At 36.1% G+C, this 18,524-nt stretch overlaps 1 protein-coding gene across 4 annotated transcripts in view; it reads right to left on the bottom strand.

Annotated features, from left to right (window-relative positions):
• Positions 1-907: 907 nt before the first annotated feature.
• syde2 (synapse defective 1, Rho GTPase, homolog 2 (C. elegans)) overlaps positions 908-18,524 on the bottom strand; it is a 51,816-nt gene continuing 34,199 nt past the window's right edge. For all 4 annotated transcript variants that reach the window (XM_051096398.1, XM_051096399.1, XM_051096400.1 and 1 more), the window contains exons 5-8: positions 13,543-13,669; positions 8,427-8,608; positions 8,109-8,340; positions 908-6,053 (exon numbers count right to left, since the gene is read on the bottom strand). In XM_051096398.1, coding sequence (XP_050952355.1) covers positions 5,401-6,053; positions 8,109-8,340; positions 8,427-8,608; positions 13,543-13,669 — 1,194 coding nt within the window. In that variant the 3' untranslated portion in view covers positions 908-5,400. The remainder of the gene's footprint in view (positions 6,054-8,108; positions 8,341-8,426; positions 8,609-13,542; positions 13,670-18,524) is intronic.

Genomic DNA, 18,524 nt, shown 5'->3' with positions numbered 1-18,524 from the left:
TCACATCTTCTGTTCTGCCTCTGTAACTCTCATCATCCAGTGCATTAGACATCTATCTCAAGGTTTTCTTTCTTTAATCTGTTCCTGTTGGGCAAACAAAGGCAGTTTTGACTAAATCTGGCTGCGTTTCAGCAATGATAAACCTTTTTTCTCTTTTAAGCTCCATTTGATACTCTGATAGACGTGTAATTTTACAGCCATTTACGAGCGTCAGCTGCAGATTTTACGGTATAAGCGCTAAACGTACAATGATGACATCAGCACAATCACCTCTATGAAAAGCCGGCCAATCAAAGGTCATCTCGTCCAGGCAGCCAGTCAGAAGGCTCTGCTTGACATCAAAGGGTCTTTGGGACGTGACTGGGCCAATCGCACGTCTGAGCTGCAGCCAAACGTTGACAGACGCTCTGGATGTTTATCACAGAGAGCAGGTGTCACTGAAGACGCACATCTGCGCTGCTGGAGAAATCAACCTACAAAATGACATTTAACCAGCAGAAGAATGTGGGGAAATTAGGCCGGTAATCTCACATGCACCTCCTCATGGGTTTCAGAAAAGAGAAGGAAAGTCAGAATTGTGTTCTATACTCTGAGCAATGAAATTAGAAATGATAAAAATGGATAATGGAAAAAATTTCGCAAGTGTTCTCAGACTTTTGTTCTTTTTTGGACAGGGACTAACCTGACATATCAGACTGATGTTGATTCATCAGTCATCACATGACAGATCAGCAGCTCATGTTCCAGTGACAAATTACAGGAACGTTTGGAACCGAAACGTGAATCCGTGGAGGACAGGCGTGACTCATTGTAGCCTAGGCTGACCTTCGATTCACATGGCTGTCTGCAAAGATACGCTGCTAAATATATCCAGATATTTGACGAAGAACAGTCGAGTCATCATGGCTGCATGAAACATAAACTTTAATGTGATCATATACTTCTCAATATCAGTACAAAGAATTTCTGCTTTAGTCATACGTTCATTTTTGCACAACCAAACTTTTATAAAAACCGCAGAAGAGAAAAGAAAAACAGAGGAATGTTTATCAAAGCAGCTCACAAGTTTCCTTCTTGCTGATTGAGGATCAGTAGCTGTATGATCCCAAATCAGGCTTCAGGAATCCAGATCAAACACTCCAAAGGTGCAGTCACACTAGATTCACATCAATACACATTTAAAAGCATGCACACTGAAATCGACAGTTAATATTCAGAATGTATTATTATTATTCATAATGCATTCAAATGACAAATCTATATGCAAGACATCATATCCTGTTGTTTATATTTATTTTGCAAAAACATACAAAAAAAGTTCATACTCTTGTATACTTAAAATCTAGTGTGACCGTCCCCACTGAGAGGAAACAGAGGCTACGGTAACCAATCAAACTTTCAGTCGATTGTTTTTAAATCGCTTTCTTAACCTAAATTATTTCATTGTTACTATTTTCTATTTGCTGTGTTACAAATCCTTTATTTAGAGCTTAAATGAGATTTTCAACCAGACTGTAGCATTGTCAGGCGAGAAGCACAATCAGAAAATGAACGGCTCGTGTAAAGGTTCAGTCTCACATTCACAAGACCTGCACATTTACAAGCAAGCCATACACGTGAGCAGCTGCCAAATGGAGAAAAACAGAATTTCACTGTAATTAAAATAATCTCTATCTACACGCATAAATACATCCCGCTGTAGGAGACACTGAGAAACACTTTATTTTTGACCGTAAAGCTTTTGACCATGCAATGCTCAAATTTCCTGCACTTTCGTGACCATAAAATACCCAGAATCCCTCCCTGTTCTGTGACTGTGGGTTATATCATTACATAGATCCAACAAAATATATATATATATTTTATTTAAGGCTGATCTACAGGCCAAATACTACAAGGTAGCTGACGAACATTTAAATATGCACAAACTGAAGTGTACGTCATTGAAAATACATATTCTGACTATATTCATACTTACATACATGTGTCTGTCAAATACTGATGAGTTTGTATCCCTGGACTGCTGAGTGATGTATTTACAAACAAAATGATCAGAGTTACCACTGAGGTCACTTAGATTGCTCTTTTAGTTTTAAGTGAAATCGTACTCATTCAGTATGTTTAAGGGGCACCAAAGCAAAATAAACATCAAATTTAAGTTATTTTTAAAATTCCATCTTAAAAACTTGCATTAAAGATCTGTCTAACTATTATTAAATATTAATTTTACTACTTACTACAAGCATATTCATGTTTAGCTGTCCATAGCTTGTTTAGAAAGACGTTTTAAGTATTTTTCAAGGAAAAAACCTCAAACAGTCACTTTTTTAATCTCATACGTCCACAGCCTCAACTAGACCAGCAGCGTTAGTCGCTCCCTGAATGGAAAGGGTATTGGATGTCCGATACTGCTCTTGAAGAGCCACCATTATGCAAAGATCATCTTTAACACACCTGCCTGAAAGTTAAAAGACGTTGATTAGAACTGGAGCTGAAGGTGGCCTTCCATGAACAGAACTGCACATCCCTTGTTTAGAATGAAAGGTTTAGGATAGGGTTAGAGTAAGGTTATAACATTACAGAGTTTAGGGAATTGCGTTTGAGACCCCTGATGTAGGGTTTAGAGTCGCAGGGTTGGGTTTAGGGTGTTCAGTCCCACTCCTGGTGATCCACCATCCATTTAAATGAACCCTAAGACCCTAAGAACCCCCCTGGTGATAGGGTTAGGCTCCTAGTGATCAAACCTCCTCTTTATGTGAACCCCAAGACCTTGATTAGCTAGCTAGTGTGTTTGGAGGTTACAGGACACTGGATCTCCAGGAGTAGGAATGAACCCTCCAGTAAGGTTGTAAGGTTTAGAATAGAGTTATAAGGCTATACCATTCAGAGTTTAGGGAGCAGGGTGCAGGGATCTCAAACTACTGGCTAACACCACCTCACTAGATAAATTGCATTCGAGACCACTGATGTAGGGTTCAGAGTTGTAGGGCTGGGGTGTTCAGTCCCACTCCCTCCTCTTTAAGTGAACTCCAAGACCTTGATTTGCTAAGTGTGTTTGGAGGTTTGGAAGTCAAGACTATTGGAAGCCAGATCTCCAGGACTAAAGATTAGGATAGGGGAGTAGAGTGCAGGAATCCTAAACTACCAATTAACACCACTTCACCAGGTGTTCAATTCCGCTCTTGCTGATCAACCCTCCTCTTTAAGTGAACCCCAAGACCTTGATTAACTAGCTATAGTGTGTTTGGATGTTATAGGACCATGGATCTCCAGGAGCAGGAACGAACCCCCCGGTAAGGGTGTAAGGCTTAGGATAGGGTTAGACTATACCATTCAGTTTAGGGAGTAGGGTGCAGGGAAATTACCGGCTAACACCACCTCACTAGGTAATCTGCATTCAAGAACCCTGATGTAGGGTTCAGGGTCATTTAGTTGGGGTGCTCAGTTCCTCTCCTAGTGATCCACACTCCTCTTTAAGTGAATCCCAAAACCTTGATTTGCTAAGTGTGTTTGTGGGGTTGAAACCGAAGACTAGAGGAGGTCAGATCTCCAAGAGCAGGACTGAACACCCTGGTTAAGGACATAAGGTTTAGGATAGGGGAGTAGAGTGCAGGGATCTTAAACTACCAACTAACACCACTTCACTAGGTTTGTTGTGTTCAAGACCCCCTGATTTAGGGTTCAGGATCAGGTGCTCAATTCCGCTCTTGGTGACCTACCCTCCTCTTTAAGTGAATCTCAAGACCTTGAAAAGCTAGTTCAAGTTTGTTTGTAGGGTTACAGGATGCTGGATCTGCAGAAGCAGGAGTGAAACCCCCTGGGAAGGGTGTAAGGTTTAAGATAGGGTTAGGCTATAACATTCAGAGTTTAGGGAGTAGGGTGCAGGGATCTCAAACTACCAACTAACACCGCTTTACTAGGTAGGTTGCGTTCAAGACCCCTGATGTAGGGTTTAGGGTTGGGTGTTTAGTTCTGCTTTTGGTGATCTACCCTCCTCTTTAAGTGAACCCTAAGACCTTGATTAGCTAGTTCAAGTTTGTTTGGAGCTTTCAGGATGCTGGATCTATAGGAACAGGAATAAACCCCCCTGGGAAGGGTGTAAGGCAGGGATAAGCAATGTCATTCTCGACTCTGGCCCTCGAGATCCACTTTTCTTGCAGATTTTTGTTTCAACCTTGATCAAAGTCATCTGCCTGTGACTTCCTAGGAATCCTGAAGACCTTGATTAGCTAGTTCAGGTGTGTTTAATTAGGGTTGGAGCCAAACTCTGCAGGAAAGTGGATTATAAGGGCCAGAGTTGAGAACTGTGACGTAGGGTTCAGGGTCGTTTGGTTGGGGTGCTCAATCCCATTCCTGCTCATCCACCTTTTCTTTAAATGAATCCCAAAGCCTTGTTTAGCAGGTTCAAGTTTGTTTGGAGGGCTGGAACCAAAGACTACAGGAAACCAGATCTCCAGGAGCAGGCTCAAACAACCTGATTAAGGGTGTATGGTTTAGGATAGGAGAGTAGAGTGCAGGGATCCTAAAGTACAGACTGACACCACCTCACTAAGTAATTTGCGTTCAAGACCCCTGAAGTAGGGTTCAAGGTTGGGTGCTTAATTCCGCTCTTGATGATCCGCCATCCCAATCTGTCTCTAAGTGAACCTCACAACCTTGATTAACTGGATAAAGTGTGTTTAAATTACAGCTGGAGATGAGAATGGCTTTCCAGGAGCAGGACTGGACACCCCTTATTTAGGGTGTAAGGATCAGAATATAACATTCAGAGTTTAGGGAGTAGGGCACCGGGATCCCAAACAACCGTGTAACACTGCCTCCTCAATGAGTAATTTGTATTTGATATCCCTGATGTGGGGTTCGGGGTCATAAAGTTAGGGTCAGGTACTCAATCCTGCTCCTGTAATCTACCTCTTAAAGCGAACCCCAAGACCTTGATTATCTGGTGTTTGAAGGGTTTAGGAAGCTGGATCTCCATGAGCAGGACTGAGTACCCCGGTTTAGGGATTTATCTGTAGTACCTAGTTCTCCCATCATAAGGCTTCACACCTGTACCTGAACTGGCCGTGCCTCTATTGGCAGGCCCCATAAGTGCATTGGTTTTCATCGTAATGTCTTGTACCTCCGTAGAAAGTAAAAAGCTCTCACTGTCGTAAGCACCACCTTAACACAATGAAGGCACCTGGTGCACCCCTCAGGGTTCAATGAGTTCTTCTCATAAGAAGAAAAACAATGACGAGATCAACAACATGGATACCAGGAGACAAACAAAAAACACAAATCAGACATGAGGAATGTCTTCTTGTACATGCATCCCAAGTGCGCATGGGAGCAAGAATGTTCCATAGCGCTAATGTCTCTAGGGAATCACCGTCATATTTTGACTGTTCTGGTAAAGAGTCAGTACCCTATGTTGAGCTTGTTCTTGTTGAGCTCCCTCTCCAGGTTGCCGATTAGAGTGTCAATGCTCTCCTGCAAGTCCCGCAAGTTGACCCTGTTGCTTAGGACTGGGCTGATCTCCTGGATCTTCATGTAGGCCTGGTAGGTGTGCTCTTTGGGTCGGTGCTCCTCCTGATCTGGGAGTATCTGATCGCAGGGGCTGATGAGTAGAGGTTCCTCCACTTGTAGCTTTTCCAAAACAACTGTATTCTCGTCCTCGCTCTCTTCCTCCTCTATCTGCATTTCCTCAACCCTCTCCACTGCCTCGTCCACTTCAGGCAACTCTTGTTCGGAGACTACATCTCCAGTACTCTTCTGTAAGTCCTCCTGTCCCACATTTGAAGGCTCTTCGCTGGGAACGTCATCATAGTCTGCCTCCTCCAGGCAACTTGGTTGGAGGTACGTTTCCCGGCATCCACTCCAGTCCCCCGCATAACGGTTACTGGGACTGTCCAGACGGCCAGCTCTGGGCCGCAAAACACCTGCCATGTCCGCCTCGGTTAGATTCAACACCTGTGGACGCTCTTTCCTCCTCCTTACGGCTGCTGTTACCGCTGGAAGCGAGTCCACTGGGGCAGGAACTGGAGATGAAGATTTGCCCTGAGCGTCCACAACTGCAAGATGAAGACAACAAACAATGGGTTTGATCATTTGAGTACAAATTAACAACAAATAATGATAATGAGAGAATATATGAAATAACCAGTGTTGGGGAAAGTACTTTGAAACTGCTAAAAGCTACTCAAATTTGAAACTTGTAAGCTACTAACAAATAGCATCTTACTGTAAGACAGGGGTGTCAAACCCAGTTCCTGGAGGACCGCAGCCCTGCAGAGTTTTGTTCCAACCTTGCTCCAACACACATACTATGCAGTTTTCAATTAAGCCTAAAGGACTTAATTAGTTCGATCAGGTGTGTTTAATTAGGGTTGCATATAAACTCTGCAGGGCTGCAGCCCTCCAGGACCGAAGTTTGACACCCCTGCTATAAGATGATATTAAAATTTATTTAGTTATTCCCCAAAACTGGCAATAATATATGCAGTTTATTATGAAAAACTCAAAACATGCAGAACAAATGAGATACATGCCTCAAAACCCCAAACAAACTCAAAAATCCTAACTACTGACACCAACCCAGTTGGTGCTGGCTAAACCTCAAATGTTGTTGTTGAACTCAGCCAAACTCTATAAAACCTACTAAACTTGCCACAGAAGTCGTAATCCCGGTAGATCTGGTGACGGCCAGGAAAGCAGCAGAACGGTGGCAAGATATCATTATTTTTAGCTCCTATTCGAACAAATCTACGTGCTAGCAAGATACTGAGATTGTGTCATGAAGGGCTAGTGGAGGACACACAAAACACACCCGTTTAATCCTGTTTACCTGTCCCGATCTGCCCTTTAAACCCTCAGGATTTTAGCTGCGCCCCACATGTGATGGGACAAGTAATATAAACAAACAAACAAGCACAATTAAATTACAGAATACAAACATGATCTATACAATTAGCTTTGTAGCTCTTAACCATAACAAACTAAAATGTTTTTACAATAAAAATACTTTAAGAATGTTAAAGCAGGCTTTAGGCTAGAATTTCTAAATACGCACAAACTGTTAAGCTGGTTTTAACATTTAACTTAACTTAGTTAATCACCTGACATCATTTGTAGTAGTTAATCTGTTTAAAATAGACAGACTTGTTTTAGAAGCAGGGTTTTGATAAATAAAATAAAATAAAATTAAATTAAATTAAATAAGAAATATTTAAAAATGATGATGTTCAGATATTTTTACAGGAAAAAATATTTAAATAAATAATTAAATTAAAAATAATTCAAATAAATAATTACAAATTTAATGAAAAAGTGATTAAAAATAGATTAAAATAAGTATAATTTATATAATCCATACATTATATAATTTCTTAAAGTTTCAAATTCTGAAATTTTACTGGAAAAACAAGATAAAAACTTGATTAAAAAATTTAATGAATTACTTTATTTCTTTATTTTTTAAGAATTGTTATCATTATCATGGTGCACTGTCCAAAAATATGGTAGGCTACCTTTGAATGTTTTTTTTAGATTAGTAAAGCCTCATTGTTAATGTAATTCAGACAAAAAAAAAAACCCTTTCAAAAAATCTTTGTGCACATAATGCAAGAAACAAAATATGCATCAACATATCATGTGTCCATGTGGAGACACACACAGTTTGACACACAAGCAGACAAAAACACAGCCGTCCCAGCGCAGGACAAGTGCAGCTGGCCTCATGGGAGTTTCTCCACGCCTGACGGAGGCTCTTTTGCAGCGAGAGGCCCCTCTAAACGGGCTGATTGTTCTGAGGGTGAGGCAGGCGGGTCGGCCGGAGTTGAAGGTTAAGACAGGAATGCGCGTAATTATAGACTGAGGTTTACTGTACCGTTCCCGCCTGCTGGAGGAAGTCACGCACACAGCGGGGCAGAAATCTGTCTAAAAACACGGCCTGTGGCAGGACGTGTCAGGATGGGCAGCAAGAGTGTGATTTAAGCCCGAGATGAGGTTTATGAGACGACCACAAGACACTCGACAGAGCCTTAAAGGAACAATCTGCCAATCATGACACACTTGTGTTTTAAAGCTCTAAGCTTCACGCTAGTGAAACTGTGTGGTGTGAGTCTCACCTGGCCAGAGCTGGAGCAGATAATGAAGGACCTCGATGTGTTTCTTGAAGTGCAGAGCGCTGGCCAGCTCCTCAGAGTCGATAAAGACCCGGTTCCCGTGGCAGGACGCCTCCTGTCTCTGGCTGAGCAGAACTGGCCCGAAACACACCGCCAGATTCTGACAGGTCATTTTATTCACCTCGTGGTGGGACGCCACACGCTTCAGGTGATCCAGAAGCTTCCTCAGGGTCACCTGACACACAAACAGACTTGTTAGATATCAGAAATGGACAACTGATGATTCCTATGAGGACGTTTCCTTCCAGAACGTTCTAGTACCTTCTCAACCTCCGGCAGGATCTCTAGCAAGCTGACGGCGTGATCCGTGTCGGCTGAGTCGTTCTCGCAGCCGCCGCTTCCCATCTGCAGCGGCCTCTTGGCCATTGAGTCCAGAACGGATTCGTACAGCTGCTTGGTGATGAGAGGATGAGGAAGTTCACGGAGGTAGTCCTTCAACACGCCTGCAGAGAGACAAACACACTGTCACTGTGATCTTATGGAGCTGCAAAATAAAATAGTGTATGAGAACAAATGAGAATAAAAATAAATAAATTTGAAAAATAAATAAGTAAATAAATTAATAAAAGTATATTATTATCAATAAAAAAAATATCAAAATAATAAACAAACCGTACAATAAATAAAAGTAAAAAAAAAAACATTATAATAAATGTAAAAATATTTAAATAGGATGTAGACTAGAAATTATGATTAAGAATAAGAAAATACATACAATAAGTAAAAACAGGCAGAAAATAAATAAAATAAAATAAATGAGAACAAAAATAAATTATTTGAAAAATAAAAACAAAACAATTAAAATAAGTAAATATATATAATAACTAAATGTAAAATAAATAAAAGTAAAATAAGATTATAATAAATAAATAAAATATTTACATAGGATATAGATTAGAAATTAAGACTAAGAAAATACATAAAATCAGTACAAAATAGGCTGAAAATAAATAAAATTAATAAATGAGAACAAAAATAAAATATTTGAAAAATAAATAAATAAATAAATAAAACAACTAAATCTAAAATAATACATTAAAACATGTACAAATAAAATAAAAAAAATGTAAAAATTTACAATATTACAAAAACATTTAAAAAAAATTGTAAAACAAAAAAAAAACTGTAAAAAAATCAAGTAATATAAGATTACAATACATAAAAATTAAGAATATAAGAAAAAGAATATAAGAATATTAAGAAAATACATAAAACAAATGACAAAAATTAAAATAAAGACAACAAATAAATAAATAAATATAAAATTAAAAATAAACAGAGATTTAAATATAATTAAAAATATAAAAATATAAAGGAGAAGTGTAAAACTAATGTTGTGAAATGTAAAAATAATATTATAATAAATAAAAAAAGATTTAGATAGTAAATAGTAAAACAAAATAAAAGCATAAATGTAAAATAATCTTAATAAATAAATAAGACATCCAACAATAAAGTACTATAATGTGTAGAAAACCATTTAATAACTTTAATGTAACTTAATAGAAAGTACTTTTTTAAAAATAATATTTTAACATTTATACACTAGGGGTTTATACAAGATAAAGGTACTTTATACTCGTTCCTTGCATGGGGATCACATTTGGGTGTCTATAGCATCTAAAAGATTGGAAACTATAGTGATACATTTTCATTTATCTGCTGCTGGGGAGATATTACGAGGTCTGAGGTGGTGACAGTCCGCTATTGGTCAGTCAGACAGATAGTCCCGCCCCCAAACTCTCACCATTGTCAAGCCTGAAGTTGATACATCAGGCCGCTCAATAGAACAGATCAATGTTTTGAAAGAAAAGGAAGTCAATTTGAGTTTTTTATACTTTCATAGAAATTTAATTTGTCAATCTGAGTATTTTATATCCTGTAGATATGAAAGTACTAAGATCTGCTGATTCAGTGAGATTAAACAAACTGACAAATTAAAGGAAATATCATCTGGAGTCTGTTTCTCCAGGGCTCTGACAGTTCAGATTTATTCCGTCTCTACAGGCCTGGGATCAGTGTCCCGGAGCCAGAGGAAGTGCTATTGTTGTGTTTCTTTGTGGAGGTGTTGGAATTTGGCCTGGAATGTTGAGGTTGGGAACAAAGAGAGCGCGAACGGATCCAGACGCAAAATTCACACCTGAGCAACTACACGCTGAGCCTGAGCAAAAGAAATTACTACTTCCATTCATCAAGGAGGCATTAAATTAATCAAAAGTGACAGTAAATGCATTTATAATGTTGCAAAAGATTTCCATTTCAAATAAAAGCTGTTCTTTTGAACTTTTTATTTATCTGTAAATCCTGAAAAAATAAAATGCATCAGTTTCCACCAAAATACTGTGCTGTACAACTGTTTTCAACACTGATAATAATCAGAAATGTTTCTTGAGAAGCAAATCAGCATATTAGAATGATTTCTGAAGATCATGTGACACTGAAGACTGGAGTAATGATGCTGAAAATTCAGATTTGCATCACAGAAGTAAATTACACTTTAACCGATATTCACATAGAAAACAGCTGTTTTATATAGTAATAATATTTAACAATTTTTACTGTGTTTATGATCACACACATGCAGTCCTGGTGAGCAGAAGAGACTTTCACAAACGTTAACAAATCTTTGAAAAAGGCTCAAAAGCCAGTGCTGATTCTGCTGTATTTTCTATAAGTCACAGACAGAGTTTTTCACAGGCCAATTAACAGACTGTAAATAGAAGCGCTAATTCAGTCCGACATGACCTTTGACCTAGGAAGTGTATGTGACAGCGGTATGTCATGAGCAACTAAAGAAAACAGACCAGAATATTCACACACACACAGCCTGTCTATTTTTTCTGTATGGTCAAGCGTGTGTGTGATTATGTTGTTCTGAATCAGCGTCTTTCTGCACTGTTTGTACAACAAGGTTGTGACCCGGTGGCATTTTAAAACACTTTTTCATATTTTCACAACACTTGAATGCAGAAGGAAAGGCATATCAATCTGAGTGCGTGTTGTGGGTTCAGTTAATCTCACAGCTGTGAGTCAAACACCATCTGTGTGAGTTCACACACAAAGACACACACTTGTTAATGACTTTGCATGTCTTTTCTTTTCAGGGTGAGAAACACACACACACACACACACACACACACACACACACACACACAGAGTGGATGGGGGAAGGGAAGAGCACATGAATAACAGGACTGATGGACTGACTTTAGTCCTCCAGCTCCAGAATATACATATACATACATACATACATATATATATGCTCATCAAGGCTGCTTTTATTTAACCAAAAATTCAGTAATATTGTGAAATATTATTACAGTGTAAAATAACTGTTTTCTATGTGAATATATTTTAAAATGTAATTTATTCCTGTGACCCAAAGCTGAATTTTCAGCATCATTACTCCAGTCTTCAGTGTCATATGATCCTTCAGAAATCATTCTAATATGCTGATTTATTATCAATGTTAAAAACAATTGTGCTGCTTTATATTTTGTTAGAACCTGTAATACTCTTTTAAAATAAAAAGAACATCATTTAATTAAAACAAATATTTTGTAACAATATAAAACTACCATTTAAAAGTTTGTGCTTAGTCAATTTTTACTCTCTCTCTCTTTTTTTTTTTTTTTTTTTAAAGAAATTAACCCCTTAACTGCCCCCCATTAGGTTGTAATGTTTACCTTTTTCTAAAGTAATGTGAAATTGATTTTTGTATTTTTATTTATTATATATATATATATATATATATATATATATATTTGTATTTGCATTTTGAATGTAATTTGGCATATAAATGCAGTAAATGGGTTTAGTTTTCATGGTTATTAATGAATGCAATTTCAGTAATAAAAATGTTCATTTTTCTAAAAAAGGAAACAAATTAGTTGTTTATTTTAAGAGACCCATCTTATTTTCTCTTGTATATTTAGTAATGCTCTTTAATAAAGGAAATTGCTTTTTATCCGATTACTCGATTAATCGATGGAATAATCGGTAGAATACTTGATTACAAAAATAATCAACAGCTACAGCTCTAATAAAAATCCAGCGCTGGATCACAGGAATAAATTATTTAAAAAAAAAAAATAGAAAACCATTATTTTAAACTGTAACAATATTACATTTTTTTGTACTTTTGATCAAGTAAATGCAGCCTTGATGAGCATATAAGAATTCTGTAAAAAAAAAAAAAAAAAAAAAAAAAAAAAAACACTAAAAATTTGTCATAATAATCTATGACTATATATATGTATGTATGTATATATATGTATATAGATAGATAGATAGAGAGATCAGTATTAGCTAATTATGACACGGGTCATTTACTTATAGTCTTAAAGATATAGTAGCAAAGACAGATGCTGATTGGTTGGCTGGTGGCCAGGTGCATGACGGGACTTTGAGCTACATGTTAGTTTTAAAGGCAAATAAACATCACCTGCTCATGCAATATTACACAGCGGGCAACAACCTCACGCACACTCGCACGCTAAACACTGTGAAATACGACACAGAAGCTTCAGTGTGTTTAACACACCACTGAGACTAATTACATACAGCTGCTCTTCATCAACTGCACACTGTTTTACATCAACAGAAAACCTGTGTTCACAGAGGCATTTATTTGATTAAAAATACAGGAAAATCAGTAAAAATGTGAAATATTACTACAATTTAAAAGAGCTGTTTTTCATGTGAATATATTGTAAAATGTAATTTATTCCTGTGATGCAAATCTGAATTTTCAGCATCATTACTCCAGTCTTCAGTGTCACATGATTCTTCAGAAATCAATCTAATATGCTGATTTGCTGCTCAAGAAACATTTCTGTTTATTAGCCATGTTGAATACAGTTGTGCTGCACAATATTTTTGTTAAAACTGTGATACATTTTATTTTTCAGGATCATTTGATGAATATAAAGTTCAAAAGAACAGCATTTATTTAAAACAGAAATCCTGTGTAACATCATAAATGTCCTTACTGACACTTTTAATTTAATGCATCCTTGCTGAATAAAAGTATTAATGGCTTGAAAATAAATTACCTGTTTCAGTCGTCATTACAACACTGAACTGGTTTTTCCACTAAATCCTAAACATGTACATTGGACTCTGTTCCTTACATGTGTGTGAGTGTGTGTGTTTTTTAATGTGTGTGTGTTGTGACACTCATAGAGCTGAACACAAAGAAGCTGCTGGCCTTGTTACGGTGTGTGTTTTGCAAGCTTTGTGTTGACCTCCAACCTCTGCTTAATCTCATTCACAAAGGCCATATGATACACACACACACACACACACACACACACACAGGTCCATTCACATTTCATCTTAATGCTCTAAAAAGATGATTTTAGCAGATGTGCAGTACCTGTAATGACGTTAATATCTGGGTAGTTGTTTTCTGAGAGCTCGATGGAGTGACTGTCCCTCTCAAACGCTTCCCGCAGCTCCTTCTTCACCGCAGCAGAACCGCACAGACGATACAGACCCACCACCTGTCAATCACACACAAACACACAACCTTTAGAGAATCAGCACTAATCAATAACACCTAAAAATATTATGCAATGCGATATTAAAATCACCATTGCATTTTACTTTATTATATTTTCATTGTATATGGTTAGTTAGAAAATGGACACACACACACACACATATATATAAAGAGAGAGAGAAAGTGCAGGAAAGGTATAAACATTTTATAAACTTTATAAACAAAAACTATATCAATAATGTTAATAATAATAATAATAATAATAATAATAATATTTGATTTACTTAATTTAGCTACTGATTAGCCAATTATTCTATATTTTAGCACACATTTTTATCTTTATTTTGTATATTTTATTAAAATAATAATAATAAATAAATAATAATACATTTAAAAAATAACCATCATCATCATCAACAACAAGACTATACATAACTATACTATACATAACAGCATCATAAACTAATAATTAAATAATAACTAATGATAATAACTAAAACTATAACATTTAATAATAATTTTTATTTAATTATTAATTTGTGAGTATCATAATATTGAGAAAATGTAGTGCTCATTCATATCTGTGTTGCATGTTTGTCATCAAAATACAGTAATAATATAACAATGATACTAATGACAATACAACTTATAAATTATTAGTAAATTATTACAACAATCAATCATCAGCAGTTTAAAAAAGAATAATTGTCAAATTAATTATTAAATAATCATAATAATAACAACAATTACAAAATTTGATTAATAATATTAATTTAATTATTTTTAAATTTAATTATTACTTTAATTCAATCTATTATTATTATTATTATTACTATTATCATTATTACTATTACTGAGATATTATTTTAGCACATATTTGTATCTGTATGTTACATATTTTTATTAAAATATAATAAAAATAATAATATTTGATTAACAATATTAGTTTAATAATTAGTTTAAAATGCAATTATTAATTTAATTCAATCCATTATTATTATTATTATTATTATTATTATTATTACTACTACTACTACTACTACTACTACTACTACTACTGCTTCTACTAATATTACTGAGATATTCTTTTAGCATATTTGTATCTGTTGTTACATATTTTTATATAATAATAATAATAATAATTTTTAACACATTACTAGTTACATATTGTTTTTAATATATTTGTAGTAGGAGTCGTAAAAAAAAAATTTAAATAAATAAATAAATAAATAAATAAATATCGGACAAAAAGTGAAATGTGGACCCTGGTTGTGCAATATATAGTTAATGTGGAAAGCTCTTTAGCTAGATTTAATAAAGCTAAACCAAGAAAGGTACAGGCCTGGCAAAGAGTTGTACAATCTATTTGTGACTGATTTATTGCGTAGAGTATCTCCTTAGAATAGTGAAGTACTCATATCTAGGGTATTACTATGTCACGTAAGTATTCATCTTATATGTAGGCAGTGCTGACAGTGTTTGTTTCTCTGGTTTATTTTTTCTTTTGAAAATCTAATCTTTTGAAAATCTAAAAAAATGTGGACCCTGGTCAGACGTATCATGAAAGATTACAAAACTCATTTCTATCTCCATCTACATATCAATTTAAGTACAGTACCAATACAAGATGGGTTAGCAAAGGTCTTTAACTTAAGCCTCCTCTTTGTTGCACAAGATGTAAAAATATGACAGCTTGCACGCAGGAGCACATCTCCTTATTATCTAGTTCTTAAAAAACATTTCCTGTTGGCTGTCGGAAAGACTGCAGGTAAGAAAAGATCCGGAGTCTTTACCGGCTTGGATCTGGACCAGCTCACACCTGCAACCCTGCTCAACACGGAGTTTGGCAAAACAACTGTAGTACAAACCTGTACATTCTGTACACAACACATTCATTCAGAGATGAGTTAAGCCGGCTGTGGGCGGAGTTAAGAACAGAGGGAGCCAATCAAATTCAACACTCATCGCAACTGCCTAATGCATGCTACACTATAATGCATACTATATAATATGCAATGACAAACATTACTGTCACATAATAACATGGTGAATGACACTACCATCATCTCATAAATAAAACTATTTAGAATTTTTAATTCGTTTATACGTCATTATTCACTGGTTATTTTTAATGAAATGAAAAGTCAAATTTGGTGTCATGCATTGTGGTTCTTATACTTCATACCGTGGCAATCAGCTATATTTTTATATGAATGCTGTGCACAGTCTGCTAATTTCCTATATGCATATTTTTATTAAAAGAATTAGAAGTAACAACATCTGCTATTTTAAACATTAATCAATGCATAAATAAATGCATAATAAAAAATGCATAGATGCATAAATAAATGCAAAAACAAATGCATACATCCATAAATAAACAAATGCATAAATAAATGGAAAAAAGCAAAAATAAACAAATGCATAAATGAATGCATAAACAAACAAACAGTATATACTGCACAGAATTTAGTAGGCAGCAAGCTACTTTTTTTTTTATCTCAAACACAGCCTAGCACATTCTGCAATGATTTAGCAGCATGGGACCCAATAAACAGAAGAAATTCCCGGCATTGTGAAACAGCAGCTCAATTCAGAGCAGTGATATGTGTGCATGTGTGAGTGTGTGTGCAACTCTAAAAATGTCACCCAGAGGAAATAATAGCTTGACCACAGTCTTGTTAAAAACAGCTGAAGAGTTTCCTGAATCCACTAAAACCTTCCTCTTTTTTCCCCTAGTAAAGGACACATCCTGGATCTGGGTTGGTCATTTTTAGCTTTGCCTGTAACTGTGCACGTGACCACAGATTCCACGCTACCGCTAAAGTGATGTGCATTAAACCCAAAGAGGAATTTTTCATTTGGGCACAAGCCAAACGTCTCCACAAAGACTCAACGCTTGGTCTCCGGAGCTGCTCTTCAGTAGGTCAAACTGTAGAGGTCACAGGCTAATTTGTAAAAATAACACTGTTAGAAAAGAGCCTCATAATTCAAAATGCTGAGCCAGTATTTTCTGTTACAGATTCAAAGGAAAAGTTCACTCAAAAATGAACTGAAAAGCTAAATTGCAACTTTGTTGCATGGAAAAATAAACACTCTGTATTTTAGAATGAAAATTAGGTGAATTATTCCTTTAAGCAGACACGAAGGGGTGCGGAAAAACCCTCACGGCACACGGCTAATCATTTACCCACACAGGTTGGTGGTTTTCCCGCGGCCATAGTTCATAAGAAACATTCCTTAAGCATACGTGAGCTGCGCATGTCGTGTTTTCTCAAGACAAACTATACTGACTTCAGGTTTTAGTAAAGAACTCCACACAGTGAGCAGCTAAGCTCTGATCTTAAAGCAAGTTCACTTCTTTCAAGAACACTAGAGAAATGCTAATTCAGTGAACTGAATATAAAACAATATAGAACAACCACTGAGCTTGGCTACTGCAAATTCCACTGTAAATACTGCAGTGTACAGTACATAATTACTGCCTTAAACAGCAGTGTGCTATGTTGCCGTCACATGACCAAGAATATTTACATTGGTAAGAAGCATCCAATTATCATCTCAGAAATAAATGCAATAATTGCACATTTGTGCATCACTGGTAGCAGGAATACCACAGGAATACCACAGACTAGAGCTTCTGAAAAACGTCAGTTTCAGTAGTGTAGTTTTTTTGGAGGCGAACAGCACTTACTGTACATACACTGAAAAAAGTGCACAAGGCATGTCATTACTCTAAAGAAATTGTTATACTTGATCTAACGCAAAACATTTAATTTTCTGTCTAGCCATCAGTGTAATGTAAAAAGTTTGGTTGATTTAAATTAAAAGTAAGTCTTGTTAGTGTAAAGTAAATACATTTCTGTAAATTAAATTAAAAATATTGGTTTCCATTGTCACGTGACTTCTAACGTCATCCGTGGTCGTGCGTGTCGACGTTCAGTTTTCCGCCATCTTGTTACACCGCATGGATGAACTCGGCGTGGTACAACGGGAATCAAGAAAATTGGTAAGTAATTTTAAACATACGTTTGGGCTTATTATTAACATTATACATGTATGATTTTATAAAATATTATGTTGTACTGTTGTTTTATATACAGTTAGTATTACTAGTTTGACGGCTCTAACTCGGCTAGAAGGTTTACAAGTTTCCCTCATCACGATGTTAAACCGAGTGTAAATAAAGTAATAATAATACAAGTAAACTGCTAGAGGTGAGATGGATTGATATTGAAATGTAGTATAAAGACTGTTTCGGGTATGCTGGAGTGCGATACATCAGCGTGCATGTACTTTATACATGGCGCAGCCATGTATAACGTACATGCACTCTTCAGACGCTTCAGACGCTTTGTCTGAAGCGGAATCTTTATTTAAAAAAGATTCGGAAGCTGAAGCGGAAGCTTTATTATTAGAATGATTTATTATGAAGCTCGCGTTCGCAAGGTATTCGCTCTCCTTACTTGTATAGTCTCTCATTTATGATTAATGTTAACACATAACGTTAGCTTAACCAAACACGTCTTTAGTGATATGCCTAAACACTTTAACGTATCGCGTCGACCAGCTTACCCAGGAAAGAAGTCATCTGCTTACTTTTATGTAAGCCAGTTTGTTATTTCTCTTTGTCTTTTGTAGGATGGGGTACAGCTGAACAACAGTTAGGACAGGTTTTGAATAATCCAGTCACATGAAAAACGTAAGTAATTTGCACCTTTTAATTATTGCTTTATTGAAAAATGTTAAAATGTAAGTGACTAATCCTGAATTTCCATTGTTTTTACCATGGGATTTTAGTATGTAGTGTTTTTGAAAATGTCTTAGATGCCTTAATTATACCTTTTGTTGTTTAA

The sequence above is a fragment of the Labeo rohita genome, chromosome 23, assembly GCF_022985175.1.
Source record: "Labeo rohita strain BAU-BD-2019 chromosome 23, IGBB_LRoh.1.0, whole genome shotgun sequence".
Classification (NCBI taxonomy): Eukaryota; Metazoa; Chordata; class Actinopteri; order Cypriniformes; family Cyprinidae; genus Labeo; species Labeo rohita.
The sequence above is the reverse complement of the archived record's forward strand: the minus strand, read 5'-3'. Positions and strand labels throughout refer to the sequence as shown.